Source organism: Etheostoma spectabile, chromosome 11 (genome assembly GCF_008692095.1).
Source record: "Etheostoma spectabile isolate EspeVRDwgs_2016 chromosome 11, UIUC_Espe_1.0, whole genome shotgun sequence".
Classification (NCBI taxonomy): domain Eukaryota; kingdom Metazoa; phylum Chordata; class Actinopteri; order Perciformes; family Percidae; genus Etheostoma; species Etheostoma spectabile.
In genome coordinates this window covers 568,160-589,433 of record NC_045743.1, presented here as the reverse complement: position 1 = coordinate 589,433, position 21,274 = coordinate 568,160, and the positions used below count along the sequence as shown (strand labels likewise).

At 40.7% G+C, this 21,274-nt stretch overlaps 1 protein-coding gene across 2 annotated transcripts in view; it reads right to left on the bottom strand.

Moving 5' to 3' along the window:
* arhgap20 (Rho GTPase activating protein 20) overlaps positions 1-21,274 on the bottom strand; it is a 56,693-nt gene that overhangs the window by 10,010 nt on the left and 25,409 nt on the right. For both annotated transcript variants that reach the window (XM_032529479.1, XM_032529481.1), the window contains exons 3-13: positions 11,779-11,955; positions 10,385-10,534; positions 9,424-9,465; positions 9,044-9,128; positions 8,772-8,849; positions 7,975-8,041; positions 7,216-7,425; positions 3,090-3,280; positions 2,160-2,324; positions 844-953; positions 102-291 (exon numbers count right to left, since the gene is read on the bottom strand). In XM_032529479.1, the coding sequence (XP_032385370.1) occupies positions 102-291; positions 844-953; positions 2,160-2,324; positions 3,090-3,280; positions 7,216-7,425; positions 7,975-8,041; positions 8,772-8,849; positions 9,044-9,128; positions 9,424-9,465; positions 10,385-10,534; positions 11,779-11,955 (1,465 nt within the window). The remainder of the gene's footprint in view (positions 1-101; positions 292-843; positions 954-2,159; positions 2,325-3,089; positions 3,281-7,215; positions 7,426-7,974; positions 8,042-8,771; positions 8,850-9,043; positions 9,129-9,423; positions 9,466-10,384; positions 10,535-11,778; positions 11,956-21,274) is intronic.

Sequence of the window (21,274 nt, the reverse complement as noted above, 5' to 3'; positions counted from 1 at the left end):
TATTCATCATCATAATGCATTCATCATATTTCACATCATAATAATATTTCCCAAATTTCCCAAAACACTGTCAAATTGTGTGTCTGTGTGTTTCTCCTCACCTTTTTGGTGCCCTCCCCCTCCATCTCGGGGGTGCTTGGTTCGGGAGCCCACAGCATGCTGGGAGCGATGCAGACGGACAGGTTGAAGGCGTTCATCTGGTTGTCGTGGGCGTTGCCTCGGATACAATGCAGCACGGCGATCACATGTCGCAGCAGAAGCAGGTTCTCGGTGGGCAGGAGGTGGAGCAACCTGACAGAGAGAGAATTACATTGATGACAGGAAGGAAGGATGGGAGGAGATGGACATCATGTCAATTAAATGACTACAGGGATCATAAAACCATCCTAAAACATTTGTTCCTAGTTCTCACAGTCTGTGGGTGCTGTCGTGTTGTTTCCTGATCTCCACAGGAATTTCTCCACCAACATTTTCATGTTACTTGGTTATTTTATTTTCCTAAGCAAAAGGAATTTAGCTTGTTGTTTCTGGAACTAAAGCAATGCCCTCTCTGTGTCTTTCTTTCACTCTCTAGACATAAACATTGTGTATTAAAGGAAAAACCAACAAAGAGTCACAGTAAGGTGTTGGGCTACCATAAGCATACAGACCACTCATTTATTCAGGTCTTTCCTTGAATACGTCACCCATCTGTATAACAAACGTCTGTATAACTTGTTATGTCTGTGTGTGCTTGTTAGCAAGAGACAGACGGTAACATGTTGTCTATTATTACTTGAAAATTAGCAGCCGGACTTTAGCAGAAATGGGATGTATTTTAGGATTTGAAGAGAAAGATCGTACCTCTGGACAGCTTGCATCCGCTCCTCCCCTCCCTCCCCTTCCATCACATCCATCCACTGCTCATACAGATCTACACACAGCATACTGCCCGGGATATTTCGCAGGAAGTCCTAGATGCAAAAAAAAAAAGAGCTTAATTATCAAGAACTTAGCTAATAATTGAGTCTATAAAATGCAGAAAAATCATTTTGCAAACGTTTTGTATAATAACTTATTAATGAAACAGATGCAACATTTTGGTCTAAATTACTTTCATCAGGTACATGAATCAGAGAACCACAGAAACGAGGTAATCTGGTGAATGAAACACCTTGAGGAATTAACAGAAATAGCCATCAAGGTAATAAGGTCGAAAAGTAAAATATCACAGTGACAAAAGCACACAAAGATCAAATACCAGAATATAGGGTTGCACAATACATTGTTGTTTTTTTATCGTCATTGCAATATCAACTGGCGCAATATACTTATCACAAAGGGCTGTGAGATTTGTTTACATACAATAAACGATTTGTTCAATAAAAGAATGTCAGAAATTATTTTGCTTTTATTTGTTTTAAATTCAACAAGTAATTGGTTGTATTACAGAAGAATACTGAAAGCAAGAGAAAGGCAGAACTGTGTACCCTTTAATATCATTGTATTTATTGCAAAAAATATCATTATCGTGATAGTCAACAATGTTGTCGCATAGCCCATATTATCTTCATGTTGTGCAACCCTGAGAGAGAAGAAACAGTACATCCTGAATTGGAATTGTGTTATGGGTAGAGCACATAAGCAGACCTTGAACAACATTATTATAACCCATAGCCTATAGCCCAATCCTGTGTACAATAATGTGCAAAAGACTACATAGAGTCCATTATTCATCATTGCAGGAATGCATCCAATGCTGTAGTATCACATGAGAAAAGGTCAAACACTTATCATTAAATTAGCATCAAGTAGCATTGGGCAATGGACTAATTTATTATTGTTGTTTTTTTTCTCAGGTGAGGCACAATCCCTGTCCGCAGTGAAGAAAACAGGTAAAACTCGACAAAAAAGGGAGACGAATCAGCTCTGTATACAACCCTGAAGCCCCTCGTTTGCTCCCTGGATGCCCATCGCTGTGGTGGCTGTTTGGCCCGGAGCTAAACAATGCAGCACCTTGTGAGTGCAACTGGCAGCCTGCCTGGCTGTGCAGAGACAGATTATCCTGTCTGGATTTATGTGACTTTGGAAGCACATCAGTCGCTCCTGCTTTCTGTTGTCTAGTTCAAACCAGTGTGCCGGGGCAGAGCTGAGTGTGGTTGAGTGTGTGTGTGAGTTACCTTGAGGACAGCAGCGATGACGAACACAGACTGGTGTGTGATCTCCGGGTCCTCGGTTCCACTGTCCAGTCTGTCCCGGAGCTCCCGGCACGCTTTGGCCCCGGCTGACCGCCTGAAAATGCCTCTGGTATACGGCCCCTCCAGGTACAGGAACACCAACATGTCCTGGAGGAAATACAGTCTTTTTTATTAATATTCAGAATGGAACAGAGGAACATTTTTAACAATACAGAGAAATTAGTTGTTTTGTATTGCTGACAGAACTGACAGAAAGCATTTAACATTTGACACCAAACCACTTTGCCCCAGTAATGTTTGGAACCAAAGGAAATCCAGGGATTTCTGGATTAAGTGAATTTAGCTTTCTCAATACCTGCTGTTTGTTTGTGATCCATCACTTCCTAGAAACTAAATTTCACTTGTGCAAATATGATGAATCAAAATTAATGTCGGTAGCCTCAAATGGGCTTTCCTTATTGTCGAAGAGAAGAAGAACTCAAAAGACACAACACTGACTGACTGAACAGATTTCTGTTTCACGACTAAAACAACTTCTCAACATACACTTTTCCCGAAAACAAGTTCCTTTCCGAGGCTATTTTGCAGAGGCACCGTCATTGTATCCGGGGCATAGCGCGGCCTAAGACGATTGTGATTGGTTTAATGACATGCTGTGTGGACTAGCCAGACCCTCCTCCGCAGCACTGTGGAGGAAGGTCTGGCAATGCGAGACTAAACTAGCAAAATTAAATTGTCAACATAGATGCAATGTGGTCTTCTTAAAAGAGTTCTGTGGAGCACCATATGTAACAGTAAGTAGTGAATCTACTTTCCCATACCACTACTTCTCCCTATCCCCAAATACACTGTGACCCTCCAGACGGGGCCCTGACCCCTTTTGCTGGCCTACGTGACCTCCACTCGTCTCACCATGATAGGTTTGGGCAGCCCGTGGTCCGGAGAGCAGACAGAGCTCAGGGGTCGTCCGAACAGCCGTCCCTGAGTGGGGGACAGCAAGGTCGGGGACAGGGGCAGACCGTCCAGCTGTGTGTTGGAGCCTCTCCAGAAAGGCCAGTTGATCAGAGACCTCTTCCTCTTAAAAGACTTCTGCTGACCAGGCTCTGTGGGGAGAAAGGAGGGGAAGAGGTGAGCTGTGGTTTCAGATATAAACAAACTGCTGTTGCTGGAGTAATGCATGTTACAGTTTTTGCAGATTGCTTACACACTGAAATCAAAAGTATTGCACAATTATCATGACCTTACACTGAAGGAGCTAAACATTGGCCCAGGTGTGCACCACTCTAAGCACAATGTCAGCCTCACACTATTTAAAAAACAATACACAGTGACTTGAAAAACACTAAACACACTTGTATACATTAGACACAGAGGTATATCATGATGTCACTTCCTTCCTACCTTCATCTGTCACCACATCACCACACCTATGAGACAATCTGTGAAACCCAGCCATCGGGGTGCGTAAACACAAGATTGCTTAACCCTTGTGTTGTCTTCCCGTCGACCATTAACTTTCGTCAAAATGGAAAATTAACTCTTTTTTTTTTTGCTTCTTTTCCCCCAATGTTAAAAGAAACCCACATTTGTGATATACAAAACTTTGAAAATGGGTCAAATTCGACCCAAGGACAACACAAGGGTTATTTGTAGAAACACCATTCAGGTTTAGGCACTATAAAAATGCAGCAGGTAATTCTAGTACTTTCACTTTGTTTGTTGTTGTTTTCCAACACAGTACAGTAGGTTGTGAATTGCTTAACATTCAGCCAAAAAGTCCCAGATGTTGGACTTTTTCAGCCTGCACATATTCCGTCAGAATATTCACACCTTAAAATGGTTAGGTGAGAGAAAGAGGTACACTGTTAAAGAAAGAGAGACACCAACAAGACAGTATCTGAAAGACAGAAGAAGAAAGAACCATTGACTCAGTGTTTGAGGAAAATACACGTACATGTACATGCCCTTACGCTCGACAGCACCATTTAATTTGTGTGTATGTGTGTGTGTTTGTTCATACGTGTGCTTTTGTGTGTGAAAGCCTACAGCATATGCATGTGTAGAGCTCTGTTTGTCTTTGCAGGCTTGTGACTGTGTGTTCCTTGTTGAGCATTCTCTAGGCGGTGCCAAGTCCCAATGTCTACCTGTGTTGTTTGGGTTGGAGTGTCTGTCTGCAGGTCTGTCTCTTCACTACATGTTCTCTACGTCATTACAGCTCAGCATGTTCCTGCAGTTATGAAACTGCATACTGTGCGTGCAGTGAGGTGCATGTTAACGAGAATGTACAGCAAACATTTACTAATCTAGTAATGCTAAATGACACGTGTAGAAAGACATGATTCAAACCTGTGTTGCCTTCATGGGGCAAGGAAATTTCCAACCAACTCTAAATAATCTAAATATCAAATATTTGTTGGTTCAATGTCTGAAATTTGATAAATTGCTGCTTTCTCTCAAAATAAGCACTGTGAAAATGTAAATAAAAGCTGCAGAAAATCTTTTAAAGGGTAATGCGGTGAAGTTTAATTGTAGCAACTTCTTTGACGCCAAAAGTCTAGAAACGATAACATTTATGTAATAAAAGCTGTGTGACTTGCATCAAAGACTAGCACTCCTCTGATAAACGAAAGATTCTTTCAGTGGGTGGAGGGCCCACAAAATAAATCTGGCATACCTCACATAGAATTCGATATTTAACGATCTGCCATGGCACAATGCCCAAACACACTCTGGAACAATGTTCAACAGTGACAGAATTGCTGGCCTGCTCTTGCACTTCTCAGCAGGCCTTGCCACATCGAAAAAAACATGACCTCGCTGTAAATCAGGCATTACATCAGTACAGCTTTACAGTCACGGAACAAGTTTAGAGGGGTGGGGAGGTGGGACAAGGTGATTTAATTTGTTGGCTGTGTGGGCAGCATCTATCATCCTATAATCTCCTGCAATCAGTTTTGTAATGATCATAAGCCTTTTGTAGAAGGCACTGACCAACACTGTCATGAAGTTATGCCAGATGCCAGATCAGAAAATTTGGTTTTGGAAGGACAGTTAGTTCTTCTATAGCTTCTTTTATATTTTTAAAACATCCTTCCATAAATAAACCAACTTTGTTAGATTATTGGTTCTCCAAGATTAGCCTCCCTTAATAAATCAACACTGCAGTGGAGCATCCAGCTGTCTGATGGTGTATTTTTGTGATTTGTACTGGTGATCTACCGCTGCGACAGGCAGACTTTCGACCACTGACAAGCTGCACGCGGGAGAGTGAACGCCATCTTTGCTTTGAATTTCTAGCATAATCATGGTTTGTGAGTTGTACTGGAAATCCACATTCAATGTTTTTTTTTGGTACTGAAATGTGTCCATACAGTAGCTCACATTGAATTCACTTGTCATGTTTCATATTGGAAAAGAAGATAAATATGCAAAGTCGTGGCACTGCTGCTTGTGGTTAGACAATATTAAATAATATATCTTTGTTATTGTGTTATTTGTGCCATACATTTATTTATTCATGTTCCCCATGAACAGTTTTTCAATAAAGCATCTTTGGCAAAAATCCAGTCAGAGCTTGAACGTTAGAAAAGTTTATGTTGGGGCCTTGGGTCGCCTCGTTTGTGTATTTAAAAGATATGTACTGTATCAGCAAGTCAGTCTTTCAGAAAGGGACATTTACTCTTAACACCGTTTGGGAATAAATGCCTAAGTAGGGACTTCTGCCAGTGCTTCCCCTAAACACAATTTTGTTAGCTTTCGGGGTGGGTGTGAACGCCTCTATGGTTGCGAGGCTGGTATGGAGCGACTATGTAAGATGTTGTTATGTTTGAGGCAAAGGAATCTGAGGTCGAAGCTTGTGGTTGGCAAACTGCAGCCTTCTTGACTGGAAAACACACACTTTTCTCCTCAACTTGTTTTCCTCTAAACTTAATGCCTTTTTTTCCATCCCGGTCCCTGAATCCCCGTTACTCATCCTCGTTATCCACTGTCCTCTTGTTTTTCCTTTCTCCTCATCATCAAGTTTCTTTGCCTCCCATTTTTGTGGTCCCCTTTTCCTTCTCTCCCTCTGTAAATTCTTCTCCCTCAATCTCTCACAGACTGTGTTTCTTTTTCCTTCACCTCCGCTGGCCTTCAGACTTTCTCAATAGCTGTGTCATCTCTTTTCACTTTCCATCTTCCTATTCTCACACTAAGCCGTCCCTTCTGGGGTTTCTTCCTCTTTGTCTGTCCAATGTTTTTCTTATTCTGACACTGCGTCTCTCCTAACCCCCGCTGTAACCCCTTGTCCGCTAAAATCTCCTTTCCCACCGTTCTCTTTGACTCCTTTTCTTCTTCACCTAGTGATTCATCCTCACAGCTTAGTGTCAAGAACGGGCATAAACAGAGTGAAACGGTTTATGTAAGTGGAACAAATTCTAAGGAAGTACTTTCTGTTCTGCATTAATATTTCCGTATGATCGTATTTCTTCTTGTGGTTTCATACAGAATTAAATTTATGGACGGATTCTTGTCACTAACCAACCATCTACTTGGAAACCTAAACTGCTATGCTGATGAAAAAATATATTTTTCACAACACATACTTTCACTGTTGCCAGCGGTTATTTTTATTTTCTTGCAGCAGGTTTAAATCCAAAACGCTGAACTATTAACACTTAATGTAAACCTTTATTTTTAAAGGTTTGTGTACTAATTAGCTCTTGGAACACATTGAGGCTGCAACTTACCCACAAAATGTGTTTTAGTCACAAGGCCAGACTTTGATGTTGTACAAATGAAGAAAGCAAAGCGCCATATTTGCCTTGACCATTTCTGCTGTCTCACATGACACATCACTATTCATCAATGTTGTTTCAACTCTTTCTCCCTTTGATTACGCCAGATAGTCCAAGTTCAAAGTGTTTTCACATCCGTTACACAGTTATTTGAAGCCACTTCTGAAATGTAGTTTGTTGTGTTCTGAAAAATGTCTCATTTGACCCCCTGTAAAGGGTCTGACCTCCAGAATGAGAACGATAGTCTTGACCAGCTGTCTTACCTATAAGTGGAGTCTGTCCCGGGGCTCTCTTGCTGGGTTTGAGGATAAACTGGCACTGGGTGTCTGGGGGGAGACACTGGTCCAGCAGCAGCACCCCTGGACAGTCTGTGGGACTCGTTGGATCCCTCCCTGCTCCTCCTCCCAGTCCTCCACCACTGCTCCCACCATCCCGTATGTGGCTCATCTTAATGCTGAAGGGAAACTCGTGGCCTGAATGAGAGGTCAGGGTCCAGAGGTTAGAGTCCATAGGTCTGGTATGTACAGTCTGTGACATGTGAGTTAAATTTGGCAAATATGATCTACATTAGGGCAGAACTCGTGCCATGCTGCGATGAATCAATGGCCTGGAGTTGAGATGTTGAGTGTGAACTACAGAACAAAAGATTATGGTAACAGAATGTCACGGAAATACCACTGTGACACAAAAGTAACTTAAATGCTCCCAGATGTTGAGTTGTTGGTGTTCTGCTGATGCAGTAGTGGCCCCCCTCTGCATTGGTACTGCATGGCTTGTCACACATTTCTTCATCGGAGGGATGAGACGGTGAGTTTTCATTTAACTTTACGAATTCATGACAGATGTAAGCCTTAATATAGATTTTTAAGAATCAGCAGTTTCATTTTAACGCTCATCCCACACCATTGGAGAAGTATCTTTAAAGGAAAAAAGGTAAAGGCTAAAGGGAAAAAAATATTTTTCGTTCTTTTTAAATGGACAACTTTTAATTTTCTTTCTGATTTTGTGACAGGTTGGCTTACCAATGAGAGGGTATGGAGGGTCATCCTTACTGGAGTTCACCCACAACCTGTGGTCTTTAACGCAACCCTGGACAGAAAAAAACAAGAATCAAGTTTAACGTATTCATTTTTCATTTAAATGAACAATTCTGCTACTTTTCTTCATCTTCCCTGAATTTATTAGAAAGGGGGGTCGGACCTGATAAGTTGTTTATCAACTTCTTCCTCCTCCTTTTGAACATGGAAAATTTTTGTTTCTTTTTGAATGACTTTCAAATTTGAAAGATTGTGTTAATAAGTACATGACCTTATTTATCTGTCATTTTATTTATATGTATGCAGGAATGCATGTATATAAATCTTTTATTTTAATGTTGTTGTTTTTTTGTTGTTTTTTTATGTTCAAAAACTTTAAATGTTCAAAAAATATCTGTCAAGCTACCTTACATCTGCGGTGTAAGGAAACTGAATGCTGTCACAGTAAAGATTGGCTTGAGAGCGTCAACAACTGCTCTGCAAACCAGCTCCACTATAGCCAACCGATTTTTCAAAATGACTGATGTAAATGCTTAGTTCAATTTGAACTTGTTATCTTTATTTGAAATATAAATAACAATGTTACAAATCTGTTGGAAAAGTCTAAAAATCCCATTACTTTGTATACATGCTTCACACTGTGGTAATATTGTTTTTGAACAGTATAATATTGTAATGTTTAACAAACCTTTTTCTATGTAGCATGGCTATTTTTAACCTCACATCAAAGTATAGTCACTGGACGTCGAGTTGAGTATCAACAGTGGTCTTTGGTTACTCACCGATATGCCAAACTGCAGCAGAGCCATGCGGATGACATCTGTGGTGCTGTCAGTGTTGCTGACCGCAAGTGTCTTGGCCTGGTGGAAACATTATAGAAAACATTATGGAAATATCTATATAATGTTTTGATATTTATGTCTCATCTTATGTCTTGAGAGCACCGCCAGTGATGTCATTATTACCCACTTAAAGACAGACTAGACAAATCAAACAATATTCGTTTTTGTGTTGATCAGCATTACAAATCACAGAGGAAAGAAGAGAGTCGTACATATGCACAGTTTCCAATGTCTTTTGCAAATATCTTCAGAGGAATGGTCTTGGGGTCATCCTTCTCTTTTCCCTCAATTATCCGACTGTGTGCAGGGGGAAAACAAAGATCAGTGTTATAGTGAAAATAACATTTGAGTATAAGTACATATATCCAGCGCAGTGATATGGGAGACTAACATTATGAGTTAATGGATGTACTATTCACACTGTGATCATTCTTATTCCCGTTGAGCTAACTTCTATTTAATCCCTTCTGCTTCATTCAACTCAAATCTTTCCTGAACTGTAGGGGAAATTTGATTTGCAAGATGAACTGTGTTAAAATACCTAAACAAACCATTTCAGACAAAGTAGCTGAGTGTATAACCAAACATTTACCTTTTGATGAGTGCCAACCACTTGTTCTTGTCCTCCTCAGAGCTAAAGAAGAGCAAAGACAGTGATAAAACATAATCCGAGTAAATCATGTTAAAAGCAACTGTCTGTTTTGCCACATTACGTAACTCCTACTTTAAACGGCAGACTTCCCCCTCAGCAATGGCTGGATTCAATTCAAAATGTAATTAGTGTGTGTGTGTGTGTGTGTGTATGTAGGCCATGTATTTGTAAGTGTTGCATGTAGGTGCCTGTTGTGCGTGTGTGGTGATCTACTCTGGTTTTATTGCGGTAGGTTTGAGTGGCTTTATGACTGGGAACTGCCTTTGTGGTTGTGAGTTCCCTTATATCAGGGGTCTTCAACGTTTTCCAGGCCAAGGACCCCCAAACTGATGGCGAGATGGAGCGGGGACCCCCTAATTATATATATATTGTATAAAATTGTGTTATATCAAACTGGTCCTATAGTGCCATGTGTGCATTGATGACTGAAAGACATCTTCTGCCTCCATTTATCTGTTTACTACAGTGTGTTGAATTCATGTTAATGTGTATTTAAAGACATTTCAATTAGTGGAAAGAATTGCGGGGGGGAATATAAAAAAAAGTCTAATCAACCAAAACTTTCCCGACCCCCATGCAGTACCTCCGCGGACCCCCTAGGGGTTGCGGACCCCCTGTTGAAGACCCCTGCCTTATATGATATGCATTTGCAGGCATTTTTGAAAATATGCTTGGCACAAATAACTGTCATGCAATGCAAATAGACACATTGCATGAAGTTATACACAGTAAAAGGAAATTGAGAAACTGAATCTTAGAAAATAAAACTACAGTTAAGGCATTTTTCCTTTTGAGTGTTAACACATTTCTAATGTACTCTCTGTGTGTGTGTGTGTGTGTGTGTGTGTGTGTGTGTGTGTGTGTGTGTGTGTGTGTGTGTGTGTATGTGTGTATGTGTTACCTAAAGGTTACCACATAGTTGCAAGAGGGCCAGCCCATGACGAAGCTCCTCTCTGGGTTGGTACTTCCCTCACACACCTCCTCCAAGCAGCTGGCTGTCCACATTTCACACACTCGGACTTGGGCCTTTACTTTGAAGTGAGTGGGAGACCTGCAGAAGACAGTGAGCTCCATTAAACTAGGCTAGGTATCCAACCACAGTGAAAACTAGTTTCATTATCAGTTAATCTGTCTCTGTCTGTAAAATCTAAGGAAATTGTATTCTATTTCATAAATGATTAATTAGTTATCAAAAAGTTGTAGATTATTAATATTTTGACCACCTAATCAATCAAATAGTATGTACTTAGGAGAAATATTTGCAAGAGAGAAATCCCAGAAGATTTTCCTTTTAACTTTTAATTTTCTTCAAAGAACATTTTTTCCGAAAAAGCCTCTAACACATGGCAGTCCTTCAAAAATGGCTTTATATAGCATAGAATTATTAAAAGATAAAGTTATTTTCAGAATTTTAAGTCGAAGTGTATTTATCCACCATCAGTGATTATAGAGGGAAAAAGTCCATAGCGCACATGTGGCGTACACACATACTCTCCCTGCTACTACACAGACAGAAAGGCACATAAACTCACAGACACATCAATTAACTTCTTCTCTCTCTCTCTCTCTCTCTCTCTCAAACACACACATACCAACACACATTCCTCAAACTCACCCTGTGTTCAACCACAACGTAATGGCCAATTATAGCGAATACTCTCTGTACTGGAAGGGTCAGCTCCACCCACTGGCCCAAGACTCCTAGGATAGACCACAGAGGTCCTGTTGTGTCTCTTATTGAGGCGTGTGCGTGTGCAGTAAGTATAGGTACACAGAGCAGAGGTCTGTTTCCGTCTCTACATGTCTATGTGTTCATATACGTGCATTAGTGCATGTATGTGGACTTCAAAAACATAAATGTGCTCTTGAAGATTCTATTTTTGAACAGTTTGTGGGCAGGGAGGCCCTTACTGTAGGCTTGAGGCAGGCCAGTGTGGCTTTGATCTGAGCCAGGCTTCATATGGATTTAATTGGCTGGGAAATAATTATATACTGGGGATAAAATGAGGAGGGGGGGGGGGGGGGGTAAAAGTAGCAGGAGAGTAAAGGAATGAGAATTTAGAGAAAGAAAGCAGAAGAATGTAACTTCATCCTTGACACATTGTTTTGCTATCAGTGTTAGAGAACCAACTAGATGAAATGTTTTTTTGTTTCTCCAATTTGTTTTGCTCTATTTTTTCCTATTTATGTCTCCCTGTCTCCTTTTTTCCGTCCCGCTTTCACTCACACAACCACGTAAACATAGACTCCTTCATTCTCTCTGTCATTTCACAAGACACACAGAAGGAAACTTACTTGGCCTTGGCGACGAGCAGCGCGTCGGTGAAGAGGAAGAGGTGTCTCTCCTGGGTCTGCAGGCCCCTCTTTAGCTGTGTTTGGACATGACCCAGGAATAGGCGGTGTGGACACTCAGCCAGGAAGGCCTGGACCAGGGAACAGGACCCTGGGCTGACTAGCGTCAGGCAGCTTTCCCTGGGGGAGAGACAACAGATGAAAACACACTATTAGACACAAAGGGAACAGTCTGGATGTGTTTGGTGTTTGTTAACCTGAGCATTGGATGTGGCAAGGCTCAAATTCAAGTCAAGTAAGGTCAATTGTATCTATACTGCCCAGTATCACAAATTTGCCACAAGGGGCTTTACCGTCAACACATACTGTGAAAGTGTGAGAAAGAGACAAAGACAACATGCACACAGGAAGGAGGGGGAGTGAGAGAGAGAGAGAGAGAGAGAGAGAGAGAGAGAACATCTGGAATGAGGCACCAACAGCCAGGAGAGAGAGGTCCCAGTACAGCCGAAGATCAAACTCTCTGTACCTCCATCCACAATTACTGCAAAATTGCCATTGAGCAAGGCACTGAGTCCCTACTAAATGTTACAATGGAGCCACTTACTTACTACTACTACTACTTAAGACAGAAGAAGATATGTGCAGCTCCTTTAAGTAAATGTGAAGAAGTGTGTAAAATGCAACAAGCCATCACTGAAGCAGGCTCAATAAGTGGCAACATTTGAGGAAATTAGCTAAACAGCAGTAAACATTAAGTAATCAAATCAAATAAATATTAAGTGGCTGCAGGCCAAAAGTAAGAAGCTGAATCTAATGACGTGTAGTTGTCTGCTAAACCTAAATAAACATCTTGTATTTAGATATCTTTATTTATTCCAGTGTTTTTACTGTGCTGTATTAGCACCTTGGGATTGTCCAAACTCCTCCGGAGTGTAGAATAATGATGCAGCAGCAAGCATGTAACATGACGCCCATGTTTTGGTGAACCCAACTCGGAAAAGGCTTTAAAAAAGCTCAAATGTCCAAATTGCTTGTACAGCGTAATTAAAGTCCTACAGTGAAATATTTACCTCGTTATTTCCTGTATTTCCTTAACTGATTCCTCACAGTTGGAACCACACACATAATCAAGCATCATGAGTAAAATAAACATTTCACTGCAATTGTTTGACTACAAATGTGTTTAAATTTGCATGTATCGGAGCAGCAAAGAGATGGCTCCGTTAACTTAATCAGCCACATCAAGCTGTGATGGAGCTACAGGAGCCCCTGTCAGCATCAGTGGAACTTCTACTAGTACGTTTGAGATAAATAGTAAATAACTGCCACTTAATTTGGCAAAGAACCGTTCATTCAAAAACCTTGTTTGTGTTGTTTTGATATATTGTCTTGTCAGTTTCCTCTTTTTTCCTTTTCTCCTTTCTGAAATGAGATAAAAATCACTTCCATGTTTGGTTGCTACTGACCCTCTTTGAGAAATATCTTAAGTTTCCATTTTGTCAATATGTGCCACTGATGGACCGATGTAAACAGAGGAGAATTTTTGGAAGGCAGAGGAAATAGTTTGAGACTTCCATCCTTTCCTGTTTACACTTCAATACCAGATAAAAGACTTAAGTCTCCACTAACACGCACATATACCCAAATTTATCTCTGTCTCTACCTTTGTGTTTCTCTTTCATGTACACAAACATGCACACACTTTTCTGCTTTCTCACGCATGTATACACTCACCTCTTAACAGAGTTTCTATTTTTCATTCCTTCTCTTACACATGCACATCCTTGATACCCACGAGGACACACACAATGCTGTCGGTAACTTTTGCCAAAGTGTCCTATAGTAGTCCCAAGTCTTGCTGGGAAGACAGAAAAACTTGGATTCTCTCATTCATCACCACTCTTTCAGCTTGCATAAGTGATTGGTTACGTAATTAATTAACAAAGAACAGACGACTACGCTGGAGTGCTTCCCTTTTTTGTCTGTCTTTGTGTGCCATCCAAAAATAAAATGAAAAGAGGGCTGAGAGAATTTGATTAAACAACAATGAATGTAGCCAATTAAGCGTTGATGCTCGATGGCACACATCGCCCTGCAAGACCGGGAGATGACAACTCATTGAAAAGAGCAAAAAACGGGTGATGGATAGGGAAATATGTCCCATTCTTTAGGTTCGACACGTACTGTATACAAGGACAAGACACCATGTTGCTATAATAATTGCAGAATCAACAGTTATCAGTAATAATCAGCCTTTATTTCTGGAAGAAAGAAAATACTTTCCATGTGGTGTACTTTGAAAAGATTTACATAAGTCATGCACCCTTCACCTGCTACAAATTAAGCATTTCTTTCTTTCTTACTTTGTCGGGAAGAAACAATAACATGTAAATCCTCATTTTTGTTGTCAACTTCTTCACCAGTGTCATTCTGTGACAAGCCTCTGGGTCCTGTAAAAAAAATTGTGCTATGCTAACATCAAAGTCAGCGCACTGGTTCAAATGGCCCGGGAATGCCTCCACTGTCACGCCTCTGCCACGCAGGAGGGCAGCCGGGGGAAAAAACTTAGCGGGGGACGTTGGGGGATTTTCGGGGGTTTCCCTTTTTAATTTTCACCAGGTAAAATCTCAAAAAATTCCCATTGATTTTCACCCATCCTCCCTTTTTTCATATTGCCTTTCCGACCTGGGAAAAGCAGAAAACCCCCCCCACACACTAATACAATTGGACAAAACGTCTTGTAAAGCCCCTTTCACATCTTGCTGCCCTAAAAAAAGGGACAACATCTTCCGTATTCACCACACATGCCTCCCTCCTGAATGTAGGATTGACAGCTGAGCCGGCCGTCTTTTGAATCGGACGGATGAGCAGCTAATGGCTCCATTGTACATCATGTGATGTTGATAAATTGAATGCTCTGCCTGCCCGCATACATGGCCACCACTGTTAAGGAAAAGCACCAAGTTGGGAGAACTGTTGACTTTTTGGAACACAATAAGTGGCCACTGAATGAACAATGAACCACACAACGCAGCATACTAATGCCCTAGCATGTATAATTAAACAGCTCCGGGCACAATTTGTATATAAAAGGCTGATCATATCAGCATTAATTACAAAGTAGGTCATTCACAAGTTATTTGATTTATAAATTCTTCAAAAGGGCTTTCTATCTTTTGACCCTCAAATAGGAGTAGAACCACAATATAAAATAACTATAATATAATATAAGTTACTCAAAGAGGCAGCGCTAGAGACCGGCGAAATTAGAAAATACAACCAATGGTGTTTGGCATTGGTTTGGTTTCAGAAATGTTGCGCTATGTAACACAACTTCCAAAGTTTCAAGTTGGATAACAAAGTAAACAGTCTTCTCTTCACTGAGTAAAGCTGTCCAAATGAAACTTCAGCGAGAAAAAGAGAAGCGATAGTGGACTCGTCAGCAGTAAGCTGCATCTTTCATGTGGGCTGACAAGCCTGCAGTCGTTGCATCACACAATGAGTGTGTATATCATGGAGGCTGGGATGGGAAAGACAAGTAAAGTCTTAGTCATTATGACATAACCAAAACCATAACTGACCTGAAACACACAAGCACCTGTAAATCCACACCCACGAGGACAACAGCTGGAAAAACAGCTGCCACTTTCTCGTTCTCCTTTCATTCTGATTAGCTTTTATTTCTTTGCTGACATGTCCATCATCTCACTTTTGTCTCTCAGCCCATTTTTGTCTTTTCCTCTCACCCTTTTTTCTTCTGCTATCAGTTTTTTTTAAAATATATCAATATCTTAATTAAACTAAATAGCTTAATTAATGGCCTAATTAGTATATGCTGAATTATTACATCACCATCGCTGTCAATTGTTCCACCTGACCAAGCCGACTGAATCCCTGAGGGCAGCAATGACACACTCTTATATAAGTACCAATCTGCTCAACTTGGTGTGTGTGTGTGTGTGTGTGTGTGTGTGTGTGTGTGTGTGTGTGTGTTGTGTGTGTGTGTGTGTGTGTGTGTGGTGTGTGTGGTGTCAGAGAGAGAAACACACCTGTCTGTACCATCTCCTAAATCCACAGTAAACAACAAAACTTCAGTAAAGATGACAAAGACATTGCACAAGGAATACATTCCTAAATTGCACGTAATTATGACTAATTGACTATATTTGTGTTTTTACATGTGTCCTTGTAAAAGGAAAAAAATTAAAGGAGAATTCCGGACAATCTGTGCTGCCTACGCCAACAGGCTTAAACAGGGCACGTTTTAAATGTGTTTTTAGCCTCTTAACATGTTCCAAATGTCATTACCAGTGCATAGCCATGTGCAGTGATTTCTTCTGAGTGAACACAGAGAATCAGACTGCTGTGGATGTGAAAGAAATGCATGAAAGTTGAGCTAATTCAGCTGTGTTTAGTTCTGGTGTTGAGACGGCAGTTAGAGAGCTTAGGGACCGTCTACAAACTACAACACAGAAAAGAGATAAAACAAGTAGGCTAACAATTAACTGATTAAATAAGGTAGTTTCTCCAAACTTAAATCAATTATAACTTGTCTCCTGCTAGTTTAAAAAAAAAAAAAAAAAGCATATGCTTATTTTTGAAAATATGTTTGCATCTCTTTTTGGGGTTGCAGTTTGTAGACGGTCCCGAAGCACTCCTGGCAGTATCAACACAGGAACTAAACAGCTGAATTAACACAACTTTCATAGATTTCTTTCACAACAACAGCAATCAGATTCACTGTGTTCACTTGGAAGGAATCATTGCACATGACTAGGCACTTTTAGTGACATTTTGAACACGTTTAGAGGCTAAAGCACATTTAAAACTTGCCCTGTTTAAGCCTGTTGGGTGCTAACTCTAGCAGGAGGATAACTCGATGCACCGATTGTTTTCATTTTTGTTGCTACTGACAGCACTCCAAATTTACAGACAACAGAGCTATGTGTTGAAATCGACTGGAATTCTCCTTTAATGTGTCATGGCCCATTCTTCATTTGACATGTATTGGTTTGTTATGCAGGTGCTAGCTGCTACTGGGTGAAAAATATGAGTGGAGTATGTAGGGAAACCACATTCATCATTTCATCAATATGAGCGACACATTTCAAATTACACGCATAAGTTCTTTTATGGAAAATCCAAAGAAGATGCCATCGTCCTGCCCATGAAGCAATTAACCAGCTACAAAGCTACCTCCAGCAAGCTAACAGATTTTTGAAAATCAATCGGACTGATTCACATCTTTTCCACCCTCTGCTTCTTTCCTGTTTCCACCTGACTCACCACCCCAGATCATTTCCATAGGCAAACTATAATGTCATCCCTGGCTGACATGCAATGCTCTCTATGTAGCCACACACACACACACACAGAGATAGAGAGAGAGAGAGAGAGCGAGAGAGAGAGATAGAGAGAGAGAGAGAGAGAGAGAGAGAGAGAGAGAGAGAAAGAGGATGAGGTCAGACTACTAAAATGCTTCCTTTTTTTCCAATCCGTAAAAGAGAAGAGACCAGGGGCTGTCAGCCATAATATCCTAAGCAGAGCTCATTATTAACACCAGGAAATGTATTTTGTATGATTTTTGAGTAAGTGTTCTTGAATTTGTCATTTTTGGGTCCATATGTCCTAAAACAACCAGAAAAATTAAAGAATAAAAAAGAGAAATCACCCAAACGGAGAACGTGTTCCCTCTTTTTCTAAACACTTAACGCAAGTTAGAACTCGGGTTTCAGGTTGAGATAAAAAATTGCAGTTCAATAAATACAGTGATATTTTAACAACTTTATTAATACAATTATCTGTCTGTGTACTACAGTCCCTGACAAAAGTCTTGTCGCTTATCTATTTTGTAGAAACACCGGTTATTAACCTGACTTTTAATTAATCAATTGGTGTTAGAAATAGCTCATATGAAAAGCTAAAACCCTCCAAATGATGTTCAATGCACTGAAATAAATTAGTTTCACTGAAAAAAGATTTATAATTTAAACAAGACAGAAAGGTCAAATTTTGGCAAGACAAAAGTTTTGTCGCCTAAACAGAAATTGAACAATTTACTACAAATACTAAAATATGTCAGCAAATTAAATAGTGGTGCTGTGAGATCCAAATGTAATATCTTGTATGACTTCCATGAGCTTGAAGGACTGGACCCATGTGGTTTGGCAAGGATCCAGACCATGTGTTGATGAAGTCTCAGGAATAGCTAGGAAAGCAGTCTGCTGCCTCCCAGAGTCATCAACATTCTTTGGTTTGGTCTTCCATGCTTCCTCTTCATCTACCCCACATATGCTCCATGATGTTCATGTCTGGTGACTGGGCGGCCAATCTGGACCATCTGGACTTTTCGCCTTGAGGAACTTTGAAGTGGAGATGGAAGTATGCGATGGAGCACCATCTGCGCAGAATTTGGCCTCTTTTATGGTTGGGAATATAAGAGGTAGCTAAGATGTCTGGTATTGAGACTATTGATGTTGCCTTCCACCCTGCAGATCTCTCGCACACCCCCATACTAGATGTAACCCCACACCATGATTTTTCCGCCACCAAACTTCACTGTTTTCTGGGTGAATCTTGGATCCATGCGGGCTCCAGTAGGTCTCCTGCAATATTGCGGCGACTGTGGGTGTAATTCAAACAGAAGATTCATCTGAAAAATCCACTTTCTTCCACTTTTCCAGCGTCCATCCTTTTAGCAGGCTGTGGGCCTTGGCACATGCACACGGTTTTTTTCAATTGTCTTTGTTCAGTGCCGGCTTGGGCACTGATCGACCATGGAGGCCATTTCGAGACAGAATCCGACAAACTGTTCTGGTTGACACAGGGGACTTCAGGGGAACAGGTCTTGTCTCCAGTGTCTTCAAATGTTTTTTTGTATCCTCTGTACTGACGCTGAGACACATTGAAGGTGTCTGCACATCAGCAGTGGATCTGGTCTTCAGCCTCTTGATAATCAAACTTTAGTCTCAGTGTGAATCTTAGGCATGTTGCAGATGTCTAGTGTACTGGGGGTGGTTTTTATACACACCTGAGACACTGATTGATCCATTATTAGTCCCAGGTGAAGTCATTGACAAGGCGACAACACTTATGTCTTTGTAAAATGTACTCAATGGGCTTTACCAAGCTGTGAATATTAGAATACTTTTGACAGTTTCGTTTGCACTGAAACATTATTACAAAAGCTGTGGGATTAAAATGAGCCCTTTCTTGTAAATAAATCTTGATTAGAATATATTCAGCGGCACTTCAGGTCAATTTGTACACGAGCGACAAGACTTTTGTCAGGGATGTAGGGTGCAAGAACAATGGACACAGAGGTGGTTGTATGTGTCCTTTTGGGGTGACACTGTGGCTGACAGTGAGTGTGAGGTCAAGCCTGTCAGCCTGTCATGTTTTTATGCTTTATGGGCCTTCGTCCCTGCAGTATATATTTTATTGCCTGAAGAGGAGGGGACCTATTACTCCAGCTTGAACCTGTAATACCCTGGACTGTAAGCTTCAAGATGAAGTATGAGGTCATTTTTCTGGACAGTGTGTGTGTGTGTGTGTGTGTGTGGTGTGTGTGTGTGTGTGTGTGTGTGGTGTGTGTGTGTGTGTGTGCGGGTGTGTGTGTGTGTGTGTGTGTGATGCTGAGCTGATGGCTAGGAGAGAGACCTTCTCAGTGCCTCTTGGCTGATGGGAAATGCAGGACTAAGGAAGCAAAAATAATTACCTCAAAGATAAAGGAGAGGAAAAAACACTCTTTTTATTTGATCATATGCATCCAGCTGATGCTGCTAACTACAGTAGTCCAACCTTATAATAACAAAGGTATTCAAATAAGAGCTTTTAGAGGGATACTGAGCTGGAACTCATGTATATTAAATGATCATCGTTGATTGTAATTTAATTGTAACTATTACAGAGTGGACACGTGAACACACATTGTATGGCTGTAACACCGAGAGCCGATGCTGTTCATCAACTGTCCACATTGAAAGTAGTGAAAAGAGAAAGGGGGGCTGAAAAAAAACTTTAGGCAAATATTTTCCTGTTGCAAGCAGTTGCCCGGTAGCTTTGCCTTGCTAAGGCAATGCCAACACAGAGCTAGTCAACTGTAATTGTAAATAATACAAAATAAATCTGTCAATATGCTGTAAAAATGATACTAATACAAGTTATGTTGTTGATTTTTTCAATTAAAACAGTAATAGTTCGGGCACCCAGATAGCTCAGTTGGTAGAGTAAAGGTATAAAGGTTTACTCCTCGACGCAGCCGGTCCGGGTTCGAGTCCAGCCTGCGGCCCTTTGCTGCATGTCACTCCCCCTCTCTCTCCCCTTTCATGTCTTCTACTGTCCTATCAATTAAAGGCCTAAAATGCCCAAAAAATAATCTTCAAAAAAAACAAAACAGTAATAGTTCATTTTAAACAAAAATCCGTCCTGCTTATGTTTTCTAACATTTACTCTTGTTTTTGTTGATGCAGTAATGAGTAACTGCCACTGCCAAGTACTGTTGGCAGAACTGACGTTTCCATTAAAACGGTATTCATAGGACTTTAGGGGGTTTTATACAACACTTACCAAAGCATGGAGATGGTCTGACAAGCTTTTACAAACTATTATAAATTCATATCAAACTAAAAAAAAAAACAGAAGAGATCAATAATAATCTGTCTAAAGCAATATGGAGGTAAATGATCTGGTGAAAGAAAGTTACAAGCACAACCATGACCTTTCAACTTTATCTGCTGGGAGTCTCCTCAACACAATAATTTCACGTCTCTGCATACAATGCCGGACATTAATGAACACCTCACACACCCACTGACATGGGAGGTGTTGACCCCACTGGCCCCTACACCTTCTGATGAAAGGTCAAAGGTTAGGGGTGACAGCTGAGAGTGTCGAGCCCTGGCTCCATACCTCCTGAGACTCACAGACACACTAAATAGCTTGCCTGTCTCGCACGCACGCACACACACACACACACACACACACACACACACACGCTCATAATGGCATATAAACCTTTATTTTAAAGCCAAAAAGAGCTTTCCTGAGCATTTGGAGGTTTTTCGACCTGCATCCATCATAAGAAACTCTACAACATTTCTCAAGAGATCTTTATGCTAATGTACTTCCTTTTGGTAATTCATGATTTATCTTCAAGAAGTTTGATTCTCTGTAACTAGTCAATTTTCTTCAAAGACTGAAAGCTTCATGAAATTCCCTAAATAGTTTTCTCTTACTCTCTAAATACCCATCTTCCCACCCTCCAAAAAAGATTCCAGTAAATAAATGTCGTCCCCGAGGGGTTTGTAATGGCTTATTTCCGACCCTGTTAAAGGAAGAGAAAGGGGATTTGTGTGATACGAGGTTGATGAAAAGCCTGATAGCGCTGGGAGAAGTAAGCATTTAAACCCGCTCTAAGCCATGAATAACTCAGGAAAGGCCAACCTCTTAGATGTTTGAGACAAATTTAAGGCAATGTAGGAGAGCTTTTGGACTCATG